The sequence below is a fragment of the Nannospalax galili genome, unplaced genomic scaffold, assembly GCF_000622305.1.
Source record: "Nannospalax galili isolate Female #2095 unplaced genomic scaffold, S.galili_v1.0 scaffold255, whole genome shotgun sequence".
NCBI classification, from domain to species: domain Eukaryota; kingdom Metazoa; phylum Chordata; class Mammalia; order Rodentia; family Spalacidae; genus Nannospalax; species Nannospalax galili.
Genome location: NW_008338999.1, coordinates 6,260,091 through 6,279,302, shown reverse-complemented (window position 1 = coordinate 6,279,302; position 19,212 = coordinate 6,260,091). Strand labels below are relative to the sequence as shown.

Here is a 19,212-nt window from a genome sequence, read left to right as displayed (position 1 = left end):
TTATATGCGGAACCACAGAAAATTCTCTTGCAATATTGTCATCTAGAATTCCATGTAGGCCTTCTGATTTGAAAGAATGATAACTGAAAAAAGTTATGGAAAGGGTAATGTGTATTAGAGACAAGAAATTTTACTGAAGGAAATTCTGATAAATTAGACTGTTTAATTCAGAAATGGGTAGAATGAAAAGTTTCAGATCAGATTTTCACAGTTGAGAGAACATACTTGTGTCTAAATGCTGACTTACCTACTTTCTGTAGGTCTTTGGAGGAAATTATTCATTCTTCAGTTTCACTATAGGATGAGAAACAATCACATATAGTTCTTAATATCATCAAGAGAATCTGTCAAAATAATGGTTATAAGCTTTCTACCTGTGCTTTGCACTTAACAGCTATGAGCTAAACATTGGTTCGGTTTCTTTTTCCATTTTTGTCCTTATATCTCTCTTTGTTCACATATAAAAGGCTAAATAAGGACTAGAGACATGGCTCGGTAGTTAAGAGCACTTGCTGTTCTTCCAGAAGACCTGAGTTCAGTTCCCAGCACTCATGTTGGGTAGCTCATAACAGCTTGTAAATCCAACTCTAGGCCCTCTCTTGGCCTGCTCGGGCATCCCAACACATGTGGCGTACTCTTGTACACAAATAAAAAGAAATCTTGAAAAACAACTTAAAAAAAAAGACTCAGTAAATCAGTTTTCCCTTACGCAAAATAGTCTTACTTCATTTTCCTCCTTTTCTGCAGTTTTAAATATATTCATGGATATTGTATTTATCATAGCATTATAAATGCGTTACTTTTGTTTGAGCATATAATTATGAATAAATCTATTATTTGTACTAGTTCTCCCTTTAGTTTTAATACTTATCTAAAAGCTTCTTTAAGGGAATAAACTGTTGGTCTATCAGCTTCCTGATAGAAGATATTGTTGTCTTTTCATGGAGTCAATAAAAGGTGTCAGTTCTTCTTGGCGCTTTTACTGCACCTCTGTGCCAAGTTTATAACCTTTAATTATAGGGCGATTCATTGAGAGTCACGGAATTGTAGCACCTTTAGAAGAGACCTCAGAGTCTATTTTGAAGAGTCAAAGGTAAAGAGGCCCTTAGAGAACAAGTTATTTGGCAGATGGGATGGACCAAAGGAGAAAACAGGGGCCGGAATCGCATTTCCTAGGTCCTGGTGACTTGCTGGCTTCACTGTGATTAGTTTTTATGCTCCCATTAAGCCTAGTTACATCACTTTTAGCTCTCTTCTGAAATGTATTGTAACAGACAGTTTCATAGACCCACAAATGCTCTGATCATTACTAATTTGGGAGGCATCTTCTGTTCTCTTATTTGAATCCTTCTGTAAAGGTTTTCTCATTACAACCCATATGAAAGTAGGGGTGTTCAATCATCGGCAGTGAACTGCTTATTTCATAATTAAGACTTTTCCCTTCCTATCATTTTTCTAGTTCAGTGCCTCAGAGTGTGGGAACAAGAAGTTCTGTATTAGGAGTCCTTTGAACTGTGACCCAGAGAAGGAGGCTGCCTGCGTCTTCTTGTCCTTTACCACACATGACCAGTCAGTGATGGTTGAAATGAGCAGTCCCAGTGAAGGCTACGTGTCATTTGCGTTTTCTCATGACCGGTGGATGGTATGTACCTCTTGCTTGCATAATCTGTGGTGGAAGGAGGGCTGCTGTCACGAGCTCTTATCAACAGAGATTAGCTCTGTCTTCTAGAGTTAAATGATCAGAAATATGGGTAGAATGGGAAAGGAACAACTAATTAGAACCCGTCTGAATCTAAACAGCTGTTTCACGATTTTAACAGTTGTGTAGTTACGTATCTCTAAGAACAGGATGTCTTAAGGTCAACTGGTAGGATAATTTTATGTGTAGTAGATTTTCTCCTTTCTGTCTCTGTCAAAAAGCAGGAATCACAGAAAAAAACAGGACCGCATAAAATTCCACGTTTGCAATGCCTTTCAAACCATTGTTCACTCAAGCAGGCGGAGCTCAAGCTCCGTTTCTGATGTTGGTGTCTCTATTTTGGTCGTCATGGTGCATTTCCCATACAAGGAGTGAGGCCTGTATATGTGACCAGAATTTCTAATTCCTGCTCTTCCTGGGGTTGGGGTGGGGTGGGGGTGGGACATGGGTTGGAGTTAGTGGTCCTGTAGGTGGCAGCCTTGTGCTGTGGGGAAAAGCAGCATCCGGTTTCCCCAGGGAGAGGAAAGAGGTTGTGGCCAGGGCAAGTGTGTCCTATTTACGAGGGGTTGGTGGTGAAGACAGGTGTGATTATCAATGGAGCAAGCTCCTGATTTCTGAATTAGGAAAGGAAAGAGTTTTTGGAGAGGTTATTATTTTTTTTTTAAATCAGGGTTTAAGCTTAACACCACTTCTTTAGCGAGCCATATATAAATAAATAGAGAAAAGAAGGAAGGAAGAGAACTGAGATGGCTGTATAGAATGCAGACATTCTGAAATGCACTGTAGCCATGTGTGGTGGTGCATGCCTGTGTTCCCAGCACTCTGTAGGTGAGGTAGGAGCATCAGGAGTTCAAGGTCATGAGAAGTTTGAGGCCAGGCTGGGTGATGCTAAACCCTGACTCAAAAAACAAGAAAACCAAGAAGAACATTGCATGTTGCCTCATGTACTTTCCAAAGTAACAAAATTCCGATCTTTCCTCTTAAGAGTTACTTTTATTAGAAGTTTGATCCATTTTTATGGAATAGAATACAGTAATTGTTCAAAATATTTCCCCCGCTTTCCCTCTGCAATTACCGCCAGACCTGCAGCTTATCCTCTTGGGTGTTCTCAGTATTAGTAAATGAATCAAATTTGGTGCATGAGGTGAATAATAAGGTTGAGGCAAGAATCAAATGTGATTATACAGCAACAAAGGTGGAAGCAATGCCTGTTGTAGGAATGGAATGAAATTGGCTGTGAAACAAATTCTGAAGTTGAGTCCAAATAGGATTAAAAAGCCTTGTTGGATAAATACACGGTTTCATTAAGGTTCATCTCCGGGGCACAGCATTCATTTACATATATCATATTATTTACATATTATTATATACTATATGTATTAGTCACTGAAAAACACAACTTATTCTCATAACAGCCCAAATTCATGTTATAATAATGTAATAGTGTATTTCCCTTCACTGGTCACATAAAACCTGAGAGGGAAGGATGGTACGCTGTTGAGTGTGGTGACTGGGTGACTGACAGGTAGGCTAATTCTTTCCATTGTAAATTGTAGGTAGAGGTGGCACAAAAGCATTTATCTCTAATTCAAGATATATTTATCTTACTTAGAAATCTTATCTGTCCTCTTATAGTGCTCATCAAAAATGTTTAGAAAAAAGACTTAATTATGCAGGTGCAGTTGATTTGCAGTGCAATCCTGCTTAATGATTAAATCAGCTGTACACCTGGTTCCCTAAATTGGTGGAAATAGATCATCTTCAAGATATATTTTTAAAGTGATTATTTCTATTTTAGGTTGTTATCTTCAAAATTTGTCTTATTTTTACCCATTGTATAGAATGCAAATTTAAATACTGAAGATGTTTGATATTATAAATACTGACTGGATAACCTAAAGTCTACTACCTTTTTAAAAATTGGCTTGTCAATTGGCAATTGTTTTGCTATTTGACCTCATCATTAAAATTGATGAAGAGTATAATTTTCTATATTTTTGCTAACAATGGCTTGCTAGTCTTTGAATTTTAGTCTTCTCTGTGATATTTTATTATATGATATAAAGTTTATCAGGTATACACATTATGAGCTTCTATCCTTCCTCCTTCCCTGGTAAGTTGAAAACAAAAAAACATGGACTCAATTTCTCCAACTCTACTATCCCAACACAGATCACTTCTGTGACCCCCAAAAGGTAGGGATTTCTGCCCACAAGTCAAGCAAGCAATTGATTTTGCAGCAGACATTCAACTCAGTTTTTTTTTTTTTAACCTTTTTGGGGCAAGGTCTTCCTGTAGCCACTGCTGGCCTGTACCTTGCTCTGTAGACCAGGCTGGCTTTGAACTCACAGAGATCCACTTGCCTTTGCCTCCTGAGTGCTGGAACTAAAGGTATGTACCACCACACCTGGCCTCAACTCAGTTTTATCTACTTGAAGGTAGCATCAGATCCATAGGTTGAGGGCTCAGTCCCCAAGACCAACCTTCTTCCTACTTCAGACACGTCACAAACCCTGGGTTGTTGGACTTATGCTTTTGACTGTACGGAAGGCTTCCCAACATTCTCTCCTAAGATTGGACTAGTTTTCTAGAGCTATTCACAGAATCCAGGAAATACTTCAGCTTACTGGTCTATTCTATTATTCTAGATGATTCTGCAAAGGATACTGATAAAGAGGTTCACATGACCAGGTGTGTACAAGAGAAGAGCCCTTGAGCTCCCATGCCCTCCTTAGGCACACAACATTTCAGGAACCTCAAGTTCAGTTGTCTGGAAGCTCTCTGAGCCCTGCCCCTTTGGGGTCTTGTGGAGGCTTCATTACATAGGCATGAATCATTGATTTCTGATCATTGATGATCAGTTTAACCTTCATTACCTTCTGTCCTCTTGGTAGGTTGGGTGTTGGGGTTAAGGTCCTAAACCTTTAATCTTGTAGGTACCAGAGGTTACTTTGGAGAGTCCAAAGATTACAGAAGCTTTGTCTTGGAGAAGGGGTAAAGACAGAATATATGCCTTGCAATATTATACTTGCCTTGTATTATCTTGCTGCCTATGAAATCTTTCAATGGCCAAATTCTAGGTTATTCCCAGTTCTGACCTTATTTGAACTAATACTGTCAGTTTTAGTGCTGGGCTTAGACAGCACAATTAACATGAATTAACAAGATTATTGATTTTTTTTTCTCTCCTAGAGTCTCCTTGTTTTCCTTATTCTTGGTGATCAACAACACTATTAGAAGTCACTCACCATTATTGTTTACTTGTAAGGTACCATTCAGAGTCATCCACAGAGCATTATATTGTTACCATCCTCCCTGGTTTGGCAGAAATTTTGATTCTGACTTGGATTTCTTCTTTTTATTCATCTCTCAGGCTCTCTTCTTCCTGCCTTGAACTTCTCTTCTCCATTGATGTTTGCTTCTATTTTGTGGTATTGGGGATTGAACTCAGGGCCTCAGCACATGTTATGCTTAGCTGCATCCCCAGCCCCAACTTTTCCTTTTAAAAGGCTTTAAACCTATGTGGAAAGAATAGTACAGTGAACTCCATTACCTAGTCACCTACATTGGCCAATTTATCTTTTTACTTTTATGTCCATGTTCATCTCTCTGACTTGGTGATTTATGTGGTGCATATAAATACAATTTTTTTCTCTTGAACTACTTGAGAGTAAGTAGATTTGAGAACATTTCATTCTAAAACATTCAGCTTGTCTGTCCCAAGAACAGGACAGTTCTCTTGCAATTACCACAATTTTATCTCATTGAGAAAATTTGATAATGACAATCATTTTATGCACTGTATAGTTTAAAAATATTTTATTTATATTTTATATGTATGAGTGTATTGTCTGCATGTGTGTAAGTGCACCCGTGTTGTGCAATGCCCAAGGAGGTCAGAAGAGGGCATCAGATTTCCTGGAACTGGAGTTATGGATGGCTGTTAGCTACCATGTGGGTACTGGGAATTGAACCCAGGTCCTCTGCAAAAGCAGCCTCTGCTCTTAACTATCTGGGGTCCTCTCTTCAGTCTCAGTTTCCTGAAGTTTCTATTGAGGTCATTCTTGTTTTTTTATCCAGCATTCTGCTTGATTTTTAATGTTATTTCAGTCTCTGCTAACAGAGAGGAGCAAAGGAATTCACCACTTACAGGAGAAGAGACTCACAAGAAACCACAGCTTTGCTCACTTCCCTCTGCTTCTCTGGGCTGCACAACCCCCCAGCCTCTTTCTTGGGCACCCATTGGGCCTTGACTCCCTCAGCCTCATTCACTCTCCCAGCTCCCGCACCCGGTCTCTCCTCCTAGCCTGAGTACTGGCCCATTTCTTGTCTTGGCATCCCAGACACCAGGTGGGGCCGACCTCTCAGCCAGAACCACCACTGCTTCCTGATGCTTTGAATCCAGACCAACTCAGTTCCTTCTCATGGTCCCCAAGAGCCCTCTGGGCCTGGTCCCACCCTCACCTCCCTCTGCTTCCCTGGGCTGGACAACCCACCAGCCTCTTTTCTGCATAAGTCCCTTGACTCCTCCAGTCTTAAGTGCACCCGTGTTGTGCAATGCCCAAGGAGGTCAGAAGAGGGCATCAGATTTCCTGGAACTGGAGTTATGGATGGCTGTTAGCTACCATGTGGGTACTGGGAATTGAACCTGGGTCCTCTGCAAGGGCAGACAGTGCTCTTAACTGTTGAGCCATCTCTCCAGCCCCCGGCACTACATATTTTATATATCAATTCCCCATTGGTCCCAATAAAATTCCTTTGTAGCTACTTAAAAAAAAGTTCTTTTCTTAGACCCAAGCTGTCACTGCTCAATGCCTGTATCTGTGTCTTGTTGCTCTGCCTTGCTTTAGAAGTTACCCCACCTTTCTTCTTGATTCTGTTTTTTTTTTTTTTTAAGGCCAATTACTTTGTAGAGTGTTCTGCTGTTTACAGTAGATTCATATTAAGATTTTTGGTGCAAGTACTAATAATGTTCTTTCTGAACCTGTGCATGGAATCAAAAGGTACATGTAAAATTGTTCCATTGTTGACTGTGCTGTTTGATCAGTGGTATCTGTCAGATTTCTCCCTTGGGCAAGTACATTTTGTCTTTGGATTTAATAAGTAATGTGTAGGGTGTACTTTAATCCTTTGTGATTATTCTATTTATTCATAACCTTTTATCACATGAGTCTAGCACTGAATGATGCTCCTTCTCTGAATTGGCTATGACAGCTGTAGTTGCAGAATGGTGATGTTCTAACTTTTAAGCTGAAATTCTTCTGAAAGGAGAGTTTTCCTCTGTAGCCCTCCTTCCTTTTGGAGTCACACTAAAGACTGGTATGTTCTTTTTTAAAAAATTATGTATTATTATTGTATGTGTATATATGATGTATTGTAGGTATGTATGCCATGGCATGAGTGTGGAGGTCAGAGGACAACTTTGTGAAGTCATTTCTCTCCTTCTACCTGTCTGTGAGGTCCAGGGATTGGGCTCAGGTTGTCAGGTTGTTCCACAAGTGCCTTAATCTGCTGAGGGTCTTGCTGGCTTCTGGACCAATGGATTCTTCTTGCCCATTGTGTTGCAGTTTATTGGTACCTTTATTTATTTATTTATTTATTTATTTATTTTTTATTAAAAATTTTTTTTTGTCTTTTTGAGACAGGGTCTCCTTGCAGCCCTGCTGACCTGGAACTCAACTATGTAGACCAGGCTGGCCTTGATCTCACAGAGATTCGCCTGCCTCTGCCTGCCAAGTGCTAGGGTTAAAGGTGTGTGCTCCCATGTACTTTTGAATCTATCTTTAACATAGTTCTTTTACTCTTTTTGTTGCATTGGCACTTTCCTTGATGTGGCTTGAAACTTTCTGGTCTTACATTGCTGTAGAAACCCTCACTAGTCTTCCTGTCTCTGTAATCTCCCCTATGCATTCCTTGTGTTGTGTGATTCCATGCTTCGAACCTGGGATTTCTGGAACTCCATAGCACATAAGCAGTAATATCTTCTCTTATCCTTCATTTAGATTAGTGAGGATTGAGTTACAAGCTCCTTTCACTCCCAAATTGTCTTCGATATTCAAGAGGCCCTTGCTGCCATATTTAGTGCTATAGTGCTTATCAGTTTGCCTCTAAATAAACCATTTTGATTGCATTTTATTTTTTGGTGTGTGCATATGCACGTATGTGTGTGTGTATGTACATATGGAAGCCTGAGGATGATGTCAAGTGTCTTCTTCAATTGCTCTCCAAATTTAATATTTTATTTATTTATTTACATTTTTTTTCTTTTGAGAAAGGGTCTCCCTGTAGCCCCAGCTGTCCTGGAACTCACTATGTAGACCAGGCTGGCCTTGAACTCAAGAGATCCACCTGCCTCTGCCTCCTGGGTGCTGGGATCAAAGGCGTGAGCCACCACACCCAACCTTATTTAAATTTTAAAAAAGATTTATTTATTTTTATTTGATACGCAGGAGTGTTTTGTCTGTATGTATTTAAATGTACCATGTGTGTGCCTGGTGCCCATAGAAGCCAGAGGAGGGTATTGGATTCCCTGGAACTGGAACCATGTGGATGCTGGGAACTGAATCCTGGTCCTCTGCAAGAGCAGCCAGTGCTCTTAACTGCTGAGCATCTCTCCAGCCCCCTCTACCTTATTTTTTTTGAGAGAATCTCTAAAGCTGGAGCTCACTGATCAGCTAGACTGGCTGGCCATCAAGCCCCAGGGATCCAGCTGACTCTGCCTGCCCAGCGCTGGGATTATAGGTGTGCACTGCCATGCCTGACTTTTATGTGGAGATCTAGACTCAGGTTCTCATGTTTGTTCAGCAACCACTTTACTGACTGAGCCATCTCCCCAGCCCCACTAAAAATTAAACCAAAATAATAACTTATAAAAATTTATTATTATTTTTATTTCTATGTGTATGACTGTATTGTCTGCATGTAAATACACCCATGTTGTGCAGTGCCTGTGGAGGTCACAAAAAGGGTGTTGAATTCCCCTGAAACTGGAGTTATAGACAACTGTTATGTGACTGCTGGGAATCAAACCTGGGTCCTCTATAGGAGCAAGAGCAGCCAGTGTTCTTGACTGCTAAGCCATCTCTCCAGTCCCAAACCAAAATGATTCTATGCTTCACTGATAATAGACATTCTAGAAAACACAAATTGTTTAATATCATGGTTCAGCAAACTTTCTCTGTAAAGAAACAAACAGCAACCATTTTAGAGTATGGGCCAGATGGGCTCCATCACAGCTACTTGGCTATGTGGTTGGAGAACAAAGGCAGACATGCAGCAGACATAAATGGATGGGTGTGGATGAGTTTCAGCAAAACCCTGGACACTGAATTTGAATTAGATGTATTTTTATTTGTCATGAAATATGTACCTTTAAATTTTTTCAATATATATTTTTACTGAAATTTTGTGCATTTCATACAGCCTAATCATATTTAGACCCCCTCCCCCATTGGTATTCCCCCCATAGCATGCCCATCAGATTTCATGCATTCTGTCATATATATTAAGGTCCATTGAGTCAAATTTGTGTCTCTAGATGTCCTGCAGTGTGAGTTCAGACACTGGAGCCTGATCAGCCTATCTAGCTTCACCCGCTTAAAGAAGACCAACTCCTCCCTCACCTAGCGGTGATCAACTGCTAATAGTTCCCTGGTGAAGGTTGGGGCCTCCTGTTCATTTCCCTAGTTCTGTGCTAGATTTTTGTCTGATTGAGTTTGCCTGGGTCTTCTGCATACTGTCACCATTGCTGTAAGTTCATATGAGCAAGTTCCCAGACCTGGGAAGGCTCTTTTTCCTTATGGTCATTCACTACCCCTGGCTCTTACAATCTTTCCTCCTCCTCTTCTGCAATGGTCCATGAGCCCTGGCTGGGTGAGGTTTAATATAGGAGTCCTATCCAGGGGCACACATTCTGCAGTCCCTTATTATCTACACTTTGGGCAGTTTTATGGCCTTCTGTGTTCACTGCCATCTGTTGCATGAGGAAGAATTCGCTGGTGAGAGTTGAGAGATGCATTAGTATTTGCTCTACCGTTCGTTCCACTATCTTTCATGAGCCTTAGGTGTAGAGGTTCTATTGTAGATGTGTCACTTAGGGTTGGGCATCTCACAGATGGTGATTCTCTGTGTGTGACCAGTTGTGGAACTCTGTAATGGTCTCTATCTGTTGCACAAAGAAGCTTCTTTAATGAGTGGTAACAGGCATACTTGTTGGTAAATATAAGGATCCATATTTAGCATAGAGTAAGAAATTTCATTTGTCTAAGGGATGTGACAGATATAGGGTTTTCTCTAGGATCTATGTCCCATCTAGCCATGCGTATTTGGCTATGTTGACAGTACCACACCTGAGTTCCCTCCCTGTGAGAGGGTTTTAAGTCCAATTAGGTAGCTATTGATTATCCCCAAGATGAAAGTGCCACTACTGCACTGCTATAGTTTGTGCTGGTCATTGTAGTGGTTATTAGGCTTTAAGGCTGCGATTGGATCTTCTTTTAGTTTTTTAAGCCACATTTATAGAAGTTTTAAGTTTTAAGTTTTAAGCCACATTTGTAGAAGTTCCATGAACTGAATAAAAATAAGCTTCAGATTCAGTTTGGTCTTCAGGCCATAGTTTGTCAACTCTTAGTTTAAATCATATCTGTGCCACATTTCTTTCTTGAACTATGGTAATTCTGATTTGAGTGTGAGTTGTGCAGTACTGAAAAATTGCTTTGCTGGAATTATGTCCTGGAGTGCTTTTAAGAGCGGAACATTTTAAAATAAGTTTGAGTCTGGAAGGAAAGAAATATGTTAGGATTTCATATTGGGATTTTCTTTTTCTTTTTTTTTGAGACAAAGTCTCATGTCCTTTAACGTCAGCCTTGAACTCCAGTCCTCTTGCTCAGCCTCCTTAGTGTGGGTACCTGTTAAAATTTATAGTAAAATACTTTATGACTGCGTAGAAGAAGTTAGTGATCAGAACTGGGTATGGCAATATGTACCTGTAGTCCCAGCTACTGGAAAGCTGAGACAGGAGGATTACTTGAGGCCAGGAGTTTGGGGTCAGCCTGTACAAGACAGAGAGAACTTCATCTCTGTTTTTAAAGTTTTCTTTATAACATTTCTGTGCGTGTTTGTATATATGTATGGGTGTGCTGCCATGGAACATGTATGGAAGTCAGAGGACAACTTTCTGGAGTTACTTCTTTCCTTCTACAATGTGGATCTTGGGGCTGGAACTTGGGTCATTAGGCTTGGTGTCAGGTGCCTTTACCCGGTGAGGCCTCCAACCTTCAATAAAGAATTAAAAAGAATGTAGAAATTAAAGCACATGAAGGGCCTTGTTAATAGAATATGGATAGTCTTAAGATGAAGATTGCTAATTTGTTGTATTGTGTTGCTAAAAAGGGAAAGTCCATACAACACATTGCTTAAATGTATTTTGAAGTTACTGCCTTCCTTCTCAGCTACTCTAAAGAATGAGGCCTAACTTTCAGAGTTAAGGAATATGGGCGACTAAAGGATAAGTAAGAATTATATTGATGTGGAACTGAGAAGGATGGAAAGAATGTAAAGACTATACTCATGTGTGAAATTCTCAGAAAAATTAATTAGAAAGGAATTGTACTGACAAAATTTCCTCTTTCAACTCAGATATTTCAAACTGTTATGTCACATTAAATCCATTGACTGTGTGCAGGCTGCAGCAGTATTTGGCTAGTTAGCAAACCATGTCCAATCCAGTGTGGTGTGTTCAGTCATTATAGGTAGGACGCAGATATTTTTCTCAAATAAGTCTCTGGCACAATTCTCACAGCAACTTAAATCAAAAGAAGTTAACAAAACTATAGTTATCCATTTGGGAAGGATAAAAATAGATATAAATGCAAATATTTGCGTGCATATACATGATAGTGTTTGTGGTGGCATCACCTTTTGGTTTATGGACATAAAGGTATTCTGTATGTTTTTTTAAAAAAAGTTTCTGGGATGGAATTCAGGGTCTTTCCCATGCCAGGGAAGTGTACACTGGTCTCCAATGCAGGTCTACTTTGATCTGTCATTTTAAATTTTAGATTGAAATTTTAGACTAAATTCTATATTCCCCCAAAGCTATTATTTAATTTTGAGACAGGGTCTCGCCATGTAGCCCTGGCTAGTCTGGAAATCTCTATGTAAACCAGGCTGGTCCCTGCCTCAGCCTCCCAAGTGCTGGGATTAAAGGCATGTGCCACCATGCCAGGCTAGAAAATTATTTATTTACTTTTTTAAAAGTATTTTTTTTATTTTATGTGTATGAGTGTATTACCTGCATGTAAGTGAGTGCACCCATGTTATGCAATGCCACAGAAGTCAGAAGAGGGCTTCTGGTTCCCCTGGAACTAGCGTTAAGGATGGTTCATAGCTGCCATGTGGGCGCTGGAAATCAAACCTGGGTCCTCTGCAAGAGCAGTCAGTGCTCTTAACCACTGAGCCATCTCTCCAGCCCCTAAAAGTTATTTTTTAACTAACAAATGAAGAACCAGTTCTCTAGAATTCATAGTTCACTGACCACTGAGTTAGTAAAGTAAGTTTTAAAAACATCAAATGGTATTTGATAAATGACTTTAAAATATTAAATTCGTTCCTCTAAAGTCTCATTTGCAATTGCTTTTCAGGGTGATGATGATGCTTACTTATGTATTCGTGAGGATCAGACTGTGCATATACGACCATCCTATTTGACAGGGCGAAGTTATCCTGTGATGGAATCAAGGGTAAGTGTGAACATGCTGGGAACCTATCTTGTTAGTCTACCTTCCTTCCATGTGGCCACCAGTGGTGTGGCTGTGCAAGTGAGTCTGTAGCCTCTGCAGTTAGCAGTAGTCTGGGCAGGAACCCGGTGACAGAATTCCTCTCAGAATGATCCGTAAGAAACTTCTCTGTCCTCTAGAAAACACAAGACACATTTCTTTTGTAGGCAAAGACTAGTTCTTTTTTTTTTTTTAATTTGGACTGGAGAGATGACTTAGCAGTTAAGAGCACTGGCTGCTCTTGTAGAGGACCTGGGTTTAATTCCTAGCACCCACATGGCGGCTGACAACCACCCCTAACTCCAGTTCCAGGGGATTCTGACACTCTTTTCCAACTTCCTTGGGGATTGTGTGACACAGGTGCAGGCAATACACTCATACACATAAAATAAAAATAGTAAATAAAATGTTAAAAAATTATTTTTACTTATGTGTACGTGTGTGCATCTATGTGTGCATATGCCATGTGTGTGGAATTCTAGGTGGTTGTGAACTGCCTGAAATGGGTGCTGGGAACTGAACTTGGGTCCTTTGGAAGAGCAGCAAATGCTCTCAACTGCTAAGCCATCCCTTCAGCCCCAGAAAAAACTGATTCCTATTTAAGTCACTTAAATCCTTTTTGTTGCCTCGTATGAAAAAGTATTTCATGGCTTAGTAACATGATTTGAGCATAGGGCATGTTTTTAAGAAGAGTCTTTAGATAGAGTACTGGCCTAGCATGGATGAAGCCCTGGGTTGGATTCCCAGCATCACACAACTAGGTGTGGTAGTGCATGCCTAGAACCCCAGCATTTTGGAGGGGTTGGAGGGGTGGAGGCGGGAGGATGAGAGGGTCAAAATCATCCAAAATGAGTTTGAGGCCAATCTCGGCTACATGAGGCCTTGTCTCAAAAACAGACAACTAGTCAGTCAAACAAACACAATACTGTTAGTGACAGAGTGTTTCTTGGTTACCAAGAGGGATGAACACATGGTAATGACCGGTGCCTTAGGTGGCTATCTTGTGGGTACTGGTGCCATGTTGGCATGTTTGCCCAAAGCAGACCATTTTTTATTCTCGCAGGACAGTTGACAAAGTTCTGGCTGGGCCGCTGACTTCCCTTCAAGATGCCACTGTGCCTAGCTTTCCCAGTGGGCTTCCTCAGTGGGTCTGGAACTCCTCCCCAGTTGCATGTTGCATGCTGGCCACCAGGACATTACTTGTTAATTGTTTCTTCAGCATGTCTGTTTGTGTGCTGGTGGTCAGACAGAGTTAGTACATCTACCAAATTTTCTAGCCTGGGTAGAGGAACTGTGAGATTCTGGCTCAAAGTAAAAAGTAATCTTTGCCAACTGGCATAAAGGTAAACTGGAAGAAAGAGAAAATTTGTATTCTTCAAAGGGGAAGTGGAAAAATAAGGACACTGTGGACAAACCCTCAGACACTACCTTGGAAAAGGGAAATTGAACAGGTCAGGATTTTGATCATGTCTTATTTTTAGCAAATCTTCAGAAACTACTGAAGGATGCAATATGTGTATTGTAGGGGAGTCTTGGGGATATGGCTTGGAGGCTCTCTGATGGCATCATACAGTGTTCTTTCAGAAGAAACATCACCCTTCCTGGGGTTAAGAATAGGTTTGCTCTAAACGCAAGCTACTATGTATTTCTAGCAGATGGTGCAGCACATGACGGTGAGTATGTTAAAAATTTGCCTTTTCATGCTTTTGTATTTCCCTTCTTGCCTTTCCCTGCCCTTTGTAGACTGCTCTAATGCTCACTTTAAGATATGCACTTGTGGTTAAGGCATTCTAAACTTTTTCCTCTTTGCCTGAAAATTTGACTTTAAGTTGACTTTCTGGCTTTGTTTCTCTGAAAACGGAAGTATCAACTAGGTTACAAGGCAGTGTTGCCCAGGACCCAAATGGCCTCTGCTTTGTAAAATAAATTTGGACCAGAAGAACAGTAAACGCCTTACAAGGAACTATATCTTTGGGCTTTGCTGAATGTGGTGGTGTGTGTGTCACATGCAGGGATCATATGAACACTGCCTTTGGGGTGGGTGCCAGCAATACCAGCTCTAGTGGGAAATCTATCCAATTTGAGTCTGGTCTCCTTAGACCTGAGCTTCTCTTTATGGTGGGAATGAGGTAAAGTGAACAGTGCCTCACAGATGTAGTGGTGTATCAATGTCTTCTGCTGATGTGGTGTGTTTCCTGTTATGCATCTTTGAAACTGATGCCATGTGATCCCAATATACTAATATATCCTAATATAGGAATTTGAATGTTTAGTTTATTCTTTTTTTAAAAATTTATATTTTATGTATATGAGTGTATTGCCTGAATGTGTATAAGTGTACCTATGCTGTGCAATGCCTGAGGAGGTCAGAAGAAGGCATCAAATCCCCTGGAACTGGAGTTATGGATGGTTGTTAGCTGCCATGTGAGTGCTGAGAACTGAACCCGGGTCCTCTGAAAGAGCAGCCAGTGCTCTTAACCACTGAGCCATCTATCCAGCCTCTGCTTAGTTTATTCTTTAAGAGTACCCTGGTAGGTTTTACAACATGTGAAGTAGGAATCACTAGGTTTCACTGAAGGATTTGGCTAATGATGCTTGAGGAGCCGCAAGGAAATCCCAGTGTAGTGTTTAATAACTCACCTCTCTGCAGCTGACATTGCCACTTGACCTTGAGCTTGCAGCCTCCTTTAAAGTGGTAAGAAAGTGAGTGTGCAGAATGGAGAGTGGGTGGGGAGTGGGGATGGAGGCCAAACAGGAAATATGGTGCAGACAGATTGTGGGATGCTTTGGCTTCTATTTAGTTATTATTGATTTTGTGTGTATGAGTATTTTGCTTGCATGCAAGTATACCATGATGTACAATGTCTGTGGAGGGCAGAAGAGGGTGATAGATTCCCTGGAACTAGAGTTTGGACGGATGTTAGCTGCCATGTGGGTGTTGGGAACCAAATCAGGATCCTCTGCAAGAGTAACCAATGCTTTTAACTGCTGAGCCATCCCTCTAGCCCCAGCTTTGATTTCTTATCATGTGGTGTAGGCTTTCTCTTATTAGTAAGACACAGCCTCCAAAAGCTTGAAGGAACTTGTGTCGATGAGTTTTAAGTGATATGTCTAGTTATCTTTGTTAAATCTTGCATTCTTTTTTAAAAAAAATATTTTATTACTTTTATGTGTATGTATATGTGTGTATTGCTTGCTATTGCTTGCGTGTAGGTAAGTGCACTCATGTTGTGCAACGCTCTCGGAGGACAGAAGAGGCCGTCAGATCCCTTGGAACTGGAGTTATGGACAGTTGTTAGCTGTCATGTGGGTGCTGGGATTCCAACGGGTCGTGCACCCGTGACCTGCAATGCCTGCAGAAGCCAGAAGAGGCCGTCAGATCCCTTGGAACTGGAGTTATGGACAGTTGTTAGCTGTCATGTGGGTGCTGGGATTCCAACCTGGGTCTTCTGCAAGAACAACCAGTGTTCTTAACCGCTGAGCCATCTCTCCAGCCCCAAATCCTGCATTCTTATTTACATCATCAGCAGCAAATGGGGCTGGAAAAATTCTTGAATAAGTGATAACAGACAAAAATCCCTCAATGTTTATGGAGTGCCAGTCAGTGGCAAGTCATTTTGTGTAATTCCTCATTTTTACCTTCATGAGAAGCAAACCAGACACGTTTCACTGTTTTTGTCTAGGCGGGTCTCCTTCAAAACGAGGTCAAGTAAATTGTCCAAACAAGTAAATAATAGAGTTCAATACATTAGAACATGGAAAATATAGAAAATTAATCTTTGTGTGTGTGTGTTTGTTTGAAACAGGGTCACTGTGTTGCCTTGGCTAGCCTAGAACTTGCTATGTAGATCAGATTGGCCTTGAACTCACAGAGATCCACCTGCTTCTGGCTCCTGAGTGCTGGAATTAAAGGTGTGCACCACCACACCGGTAAAAGTTAATTCTTAATGAAGGTCAAATACCTTTGTTCTTAGAAATTCTTATTCAAGTGCAAGTCCTTGTGTGACTGTTATTGTAACTGTGGCTTTTTGCACATTAAATTAAATGAGTTTCATTTATTTCTCACAGAAACTTGATAAATGGTATTATGTGTCCCATTTTATAAAGGAGGAAACTTAAACCTAGAAAGATAAAACAACTTGTTCAAAATCAAACAAGGAGCAGCGTCAGGAATACTAAGATCTCCACCACAAACACGGTCCCTGTCCATCACTCAAACTCTTCCTCTGATGCTCAGCATGCTGTAGATGCTTCTACATGCTTTGGACTCAAATGGGTTTATTTTGTTTTGTTTTGTTTTCTGAGACAGAATCTCACTATGCAGCCCTGTGTGGCCTGGACTGGCCTCAAACTCACAGAGATCTATGTGCCTCTGCCTCCTTAGCGCTGGGATTAAAGGTGTGTGTCACCATGCCCCACTTCAAATGGATTTTGTTTTTAATTGCCATGGAGATTTAACAGTTAGGCTGCATAATTTTAAGGTTTGTTTTAATCAATTTTTTAGTAGTGTATATTCATCATGTACAGTGCTTAGTTTCAGAGAGACAGCTTGAATTATTCACATTTATCGTGTACTTTGACCATATTTACCCCCTGTTGCCCTGTCTTGTCTCTCACTTTCTCCTTGCCACTAGACTCCTTTTCCCAAATAGCTCTCCTTCTGCTGTCATCACACACACGCACACGCAGCACACGATCTAGGATCTACATGTAAGATGTCGTTCTGAGGCAGGGTTATTTCACTCAATATGATCTCTACTTGCATCTTTTTTTTTTTTTTTTGTCTTTTTGAGACAGGGTCTCCCTGTAGCCCCAGCTGTTCTGGAACTCACTATGTAGACCAGGCTGGCCTTGAACTCACAGAGATCCGCCTGCCTCTGCCTCCCGAGTGCTGGGACTAACGGTGTGCGCCACCACGCCTGGCTTCCATCCATTTTTATGCTTCAAATTTTATATTTTCAAAGAAAAGCAATTTCAGTGGAAGAATCTTCTTGCGTAATACAGTGTGTGTGTGTGTGTGTGTGTGTGTGTGTGTGCATTGTTTTGTGCATACATGGTGTATGGCAGAGCCTACATTTTCCTCATAACGCAACACTGTAGAAGTCGGAACATATTTTCTGGTAGTAACAATGTCTTAAGTGACAATTCTAACACTTCAGAAAAACCTAGTGATGGCTGTTACCACCATCTATGAAGAACAGAGCAAGTTATGTCTCCTTTCTGCTTCTGTGGCTGTGCGGGTGGCTTGCCAGGGAGAATCTCTCTGCCTTGCCTTTTGGGGTGTCAAAGAATGAGACATAAACACCCTGCATCTGAGTCCCTGGAGTGACTGCTAAAGATGCAGGTTCCTGAACTTCATCCCAGATCCTCCAAATTGCTATTGTCGGTGTTTAGAATCTGCATCTTACTAAGCATCCTGGTGACTGAATATTTGCTGGGGTTTGGTAGTTTGATACCTGCTTTAGGAGGCGCACAAATCAGAAGGCAGTCCAGGGGGTTCAAGTACAGCATTAGCACTTTCTTATCATTATTTAAAAGTTTTCCATTTTAGGGTGGAGGGGGGCTGTAGCTCAGTGGTGGAGTGTACCTAGCTCGAGTTAACACCCTGCTTCTACCCCCTACCCCATACCAACCTCACAAAAATTTCATTTTAGGACTGGAGAGATGGCTCAGCGGTTAAGAGCGCTGGCTGCTCTTGCAGAGGTCCTGGGTTTGATTTCCAGCACCACATTGTGGCTAACAACCATTATAACTCCGGTTCCAGGATGGGCATTGCGTGACACGGGTGCACCTCCCTACATGCAGGCAACATACTCATACACATAAAATAAAAATAACAATGAAAATCTATTAAAAATTCCATTTTAATATATTTTACAGTGTACAAGATATAGTAAAACACTACATGAATTTATTTATTAAAATATACATGTAGTTGAGGCACATGCTTATTTTTTTTCAAACCAATAAATAGACTACAGAGCAAATAAAACAAGAAATCTTTACTCTTAAAAATGGAGATTGTTGCGCCATTAACTAGAATTAATTTTCTAGTTCTTTTGTACTAGGGGACAGTGGACAGCTGCTATGTAGATAATTGTCTCTTTTGTTCCTGGACAGTGTGTAATGTGGGCCATGTGTAAGTTGAGTTGTGTTCCAAACAGGGAAGCGTAATAATACAAACCATTTTGGAAAGCAATCAAATGATCTGTTTATACCCAGTTTTAGTAAAATTTTATAAAGATCTATCTATTATTGAAAGCCTTTAAAAATTGAATATATGGTCAAATTTTATTTTTAATGGTTATGTACTTTCTAGAGTTTTAGTGTATGTTAATTAATTTATTTTTATTAATATATTTTGTTCTTTCATAATTCATATATGTGTTTTGTTCCCTGTCTCCCATCCTTCTGCCACATCCCTTTCACCCCTACTAGTCCCCCACCCCTCATACATCTCTTTCCCCTGTTTACTAGCTTTGTTTTTTTTTTCAGGGTAACACAGAGTTTGGAACTCAGGGCCCTCTGTTCAACCCTGAGTTTGGAACTAACCACCAGAACCTAGTGAGTTCACCAGTGGGTACATAGCTGGACACCATGCCTCCTCCCACTCAGAATCTGTCAGTTGCCAACAGATTAGCAGCATGTGGGAGGGCCCTGTTGGTCCTTCTGCCTCCATAGCTGACTGTTAGGAAGGCTGACTTCTGTGGACCCAGGGCCAGTGTGCACAGCTGCCAT

The 19,212-nt window shown here is 40.8% G+C and overlaps 1 protein-coding gene across 2 annotated transcripts in view; it reads left to right on the top strand.

The window, feature by feature from the left end:
• The window catches only part of Frrs1 (ferric chelate reductase 1), a 75,947-nt gene that overhangs the window by 39,611 nt on the left and 17,124 nt on the right, over nt 1–19,212 (top strand). For both annotated transcript variants that reach the window (XM_029563838.1, XM_008833701.3), the window contains exons 6-8: nt 1,460–1,642; nt 12,340–12,438; nt 14,000–14,147. In XM_029563838.1, the coding sequence (XP_029419698.1) occupies nt 1,460–1,642; nt 12,340–12,438; nt 14,000–14,147 (430 nt within the window). The remainder of the gene's footprint in view (nt 1–1,459; nt 1,643–12,339; nt 12,439–13,999; nt 14,148–19,212) is intronic.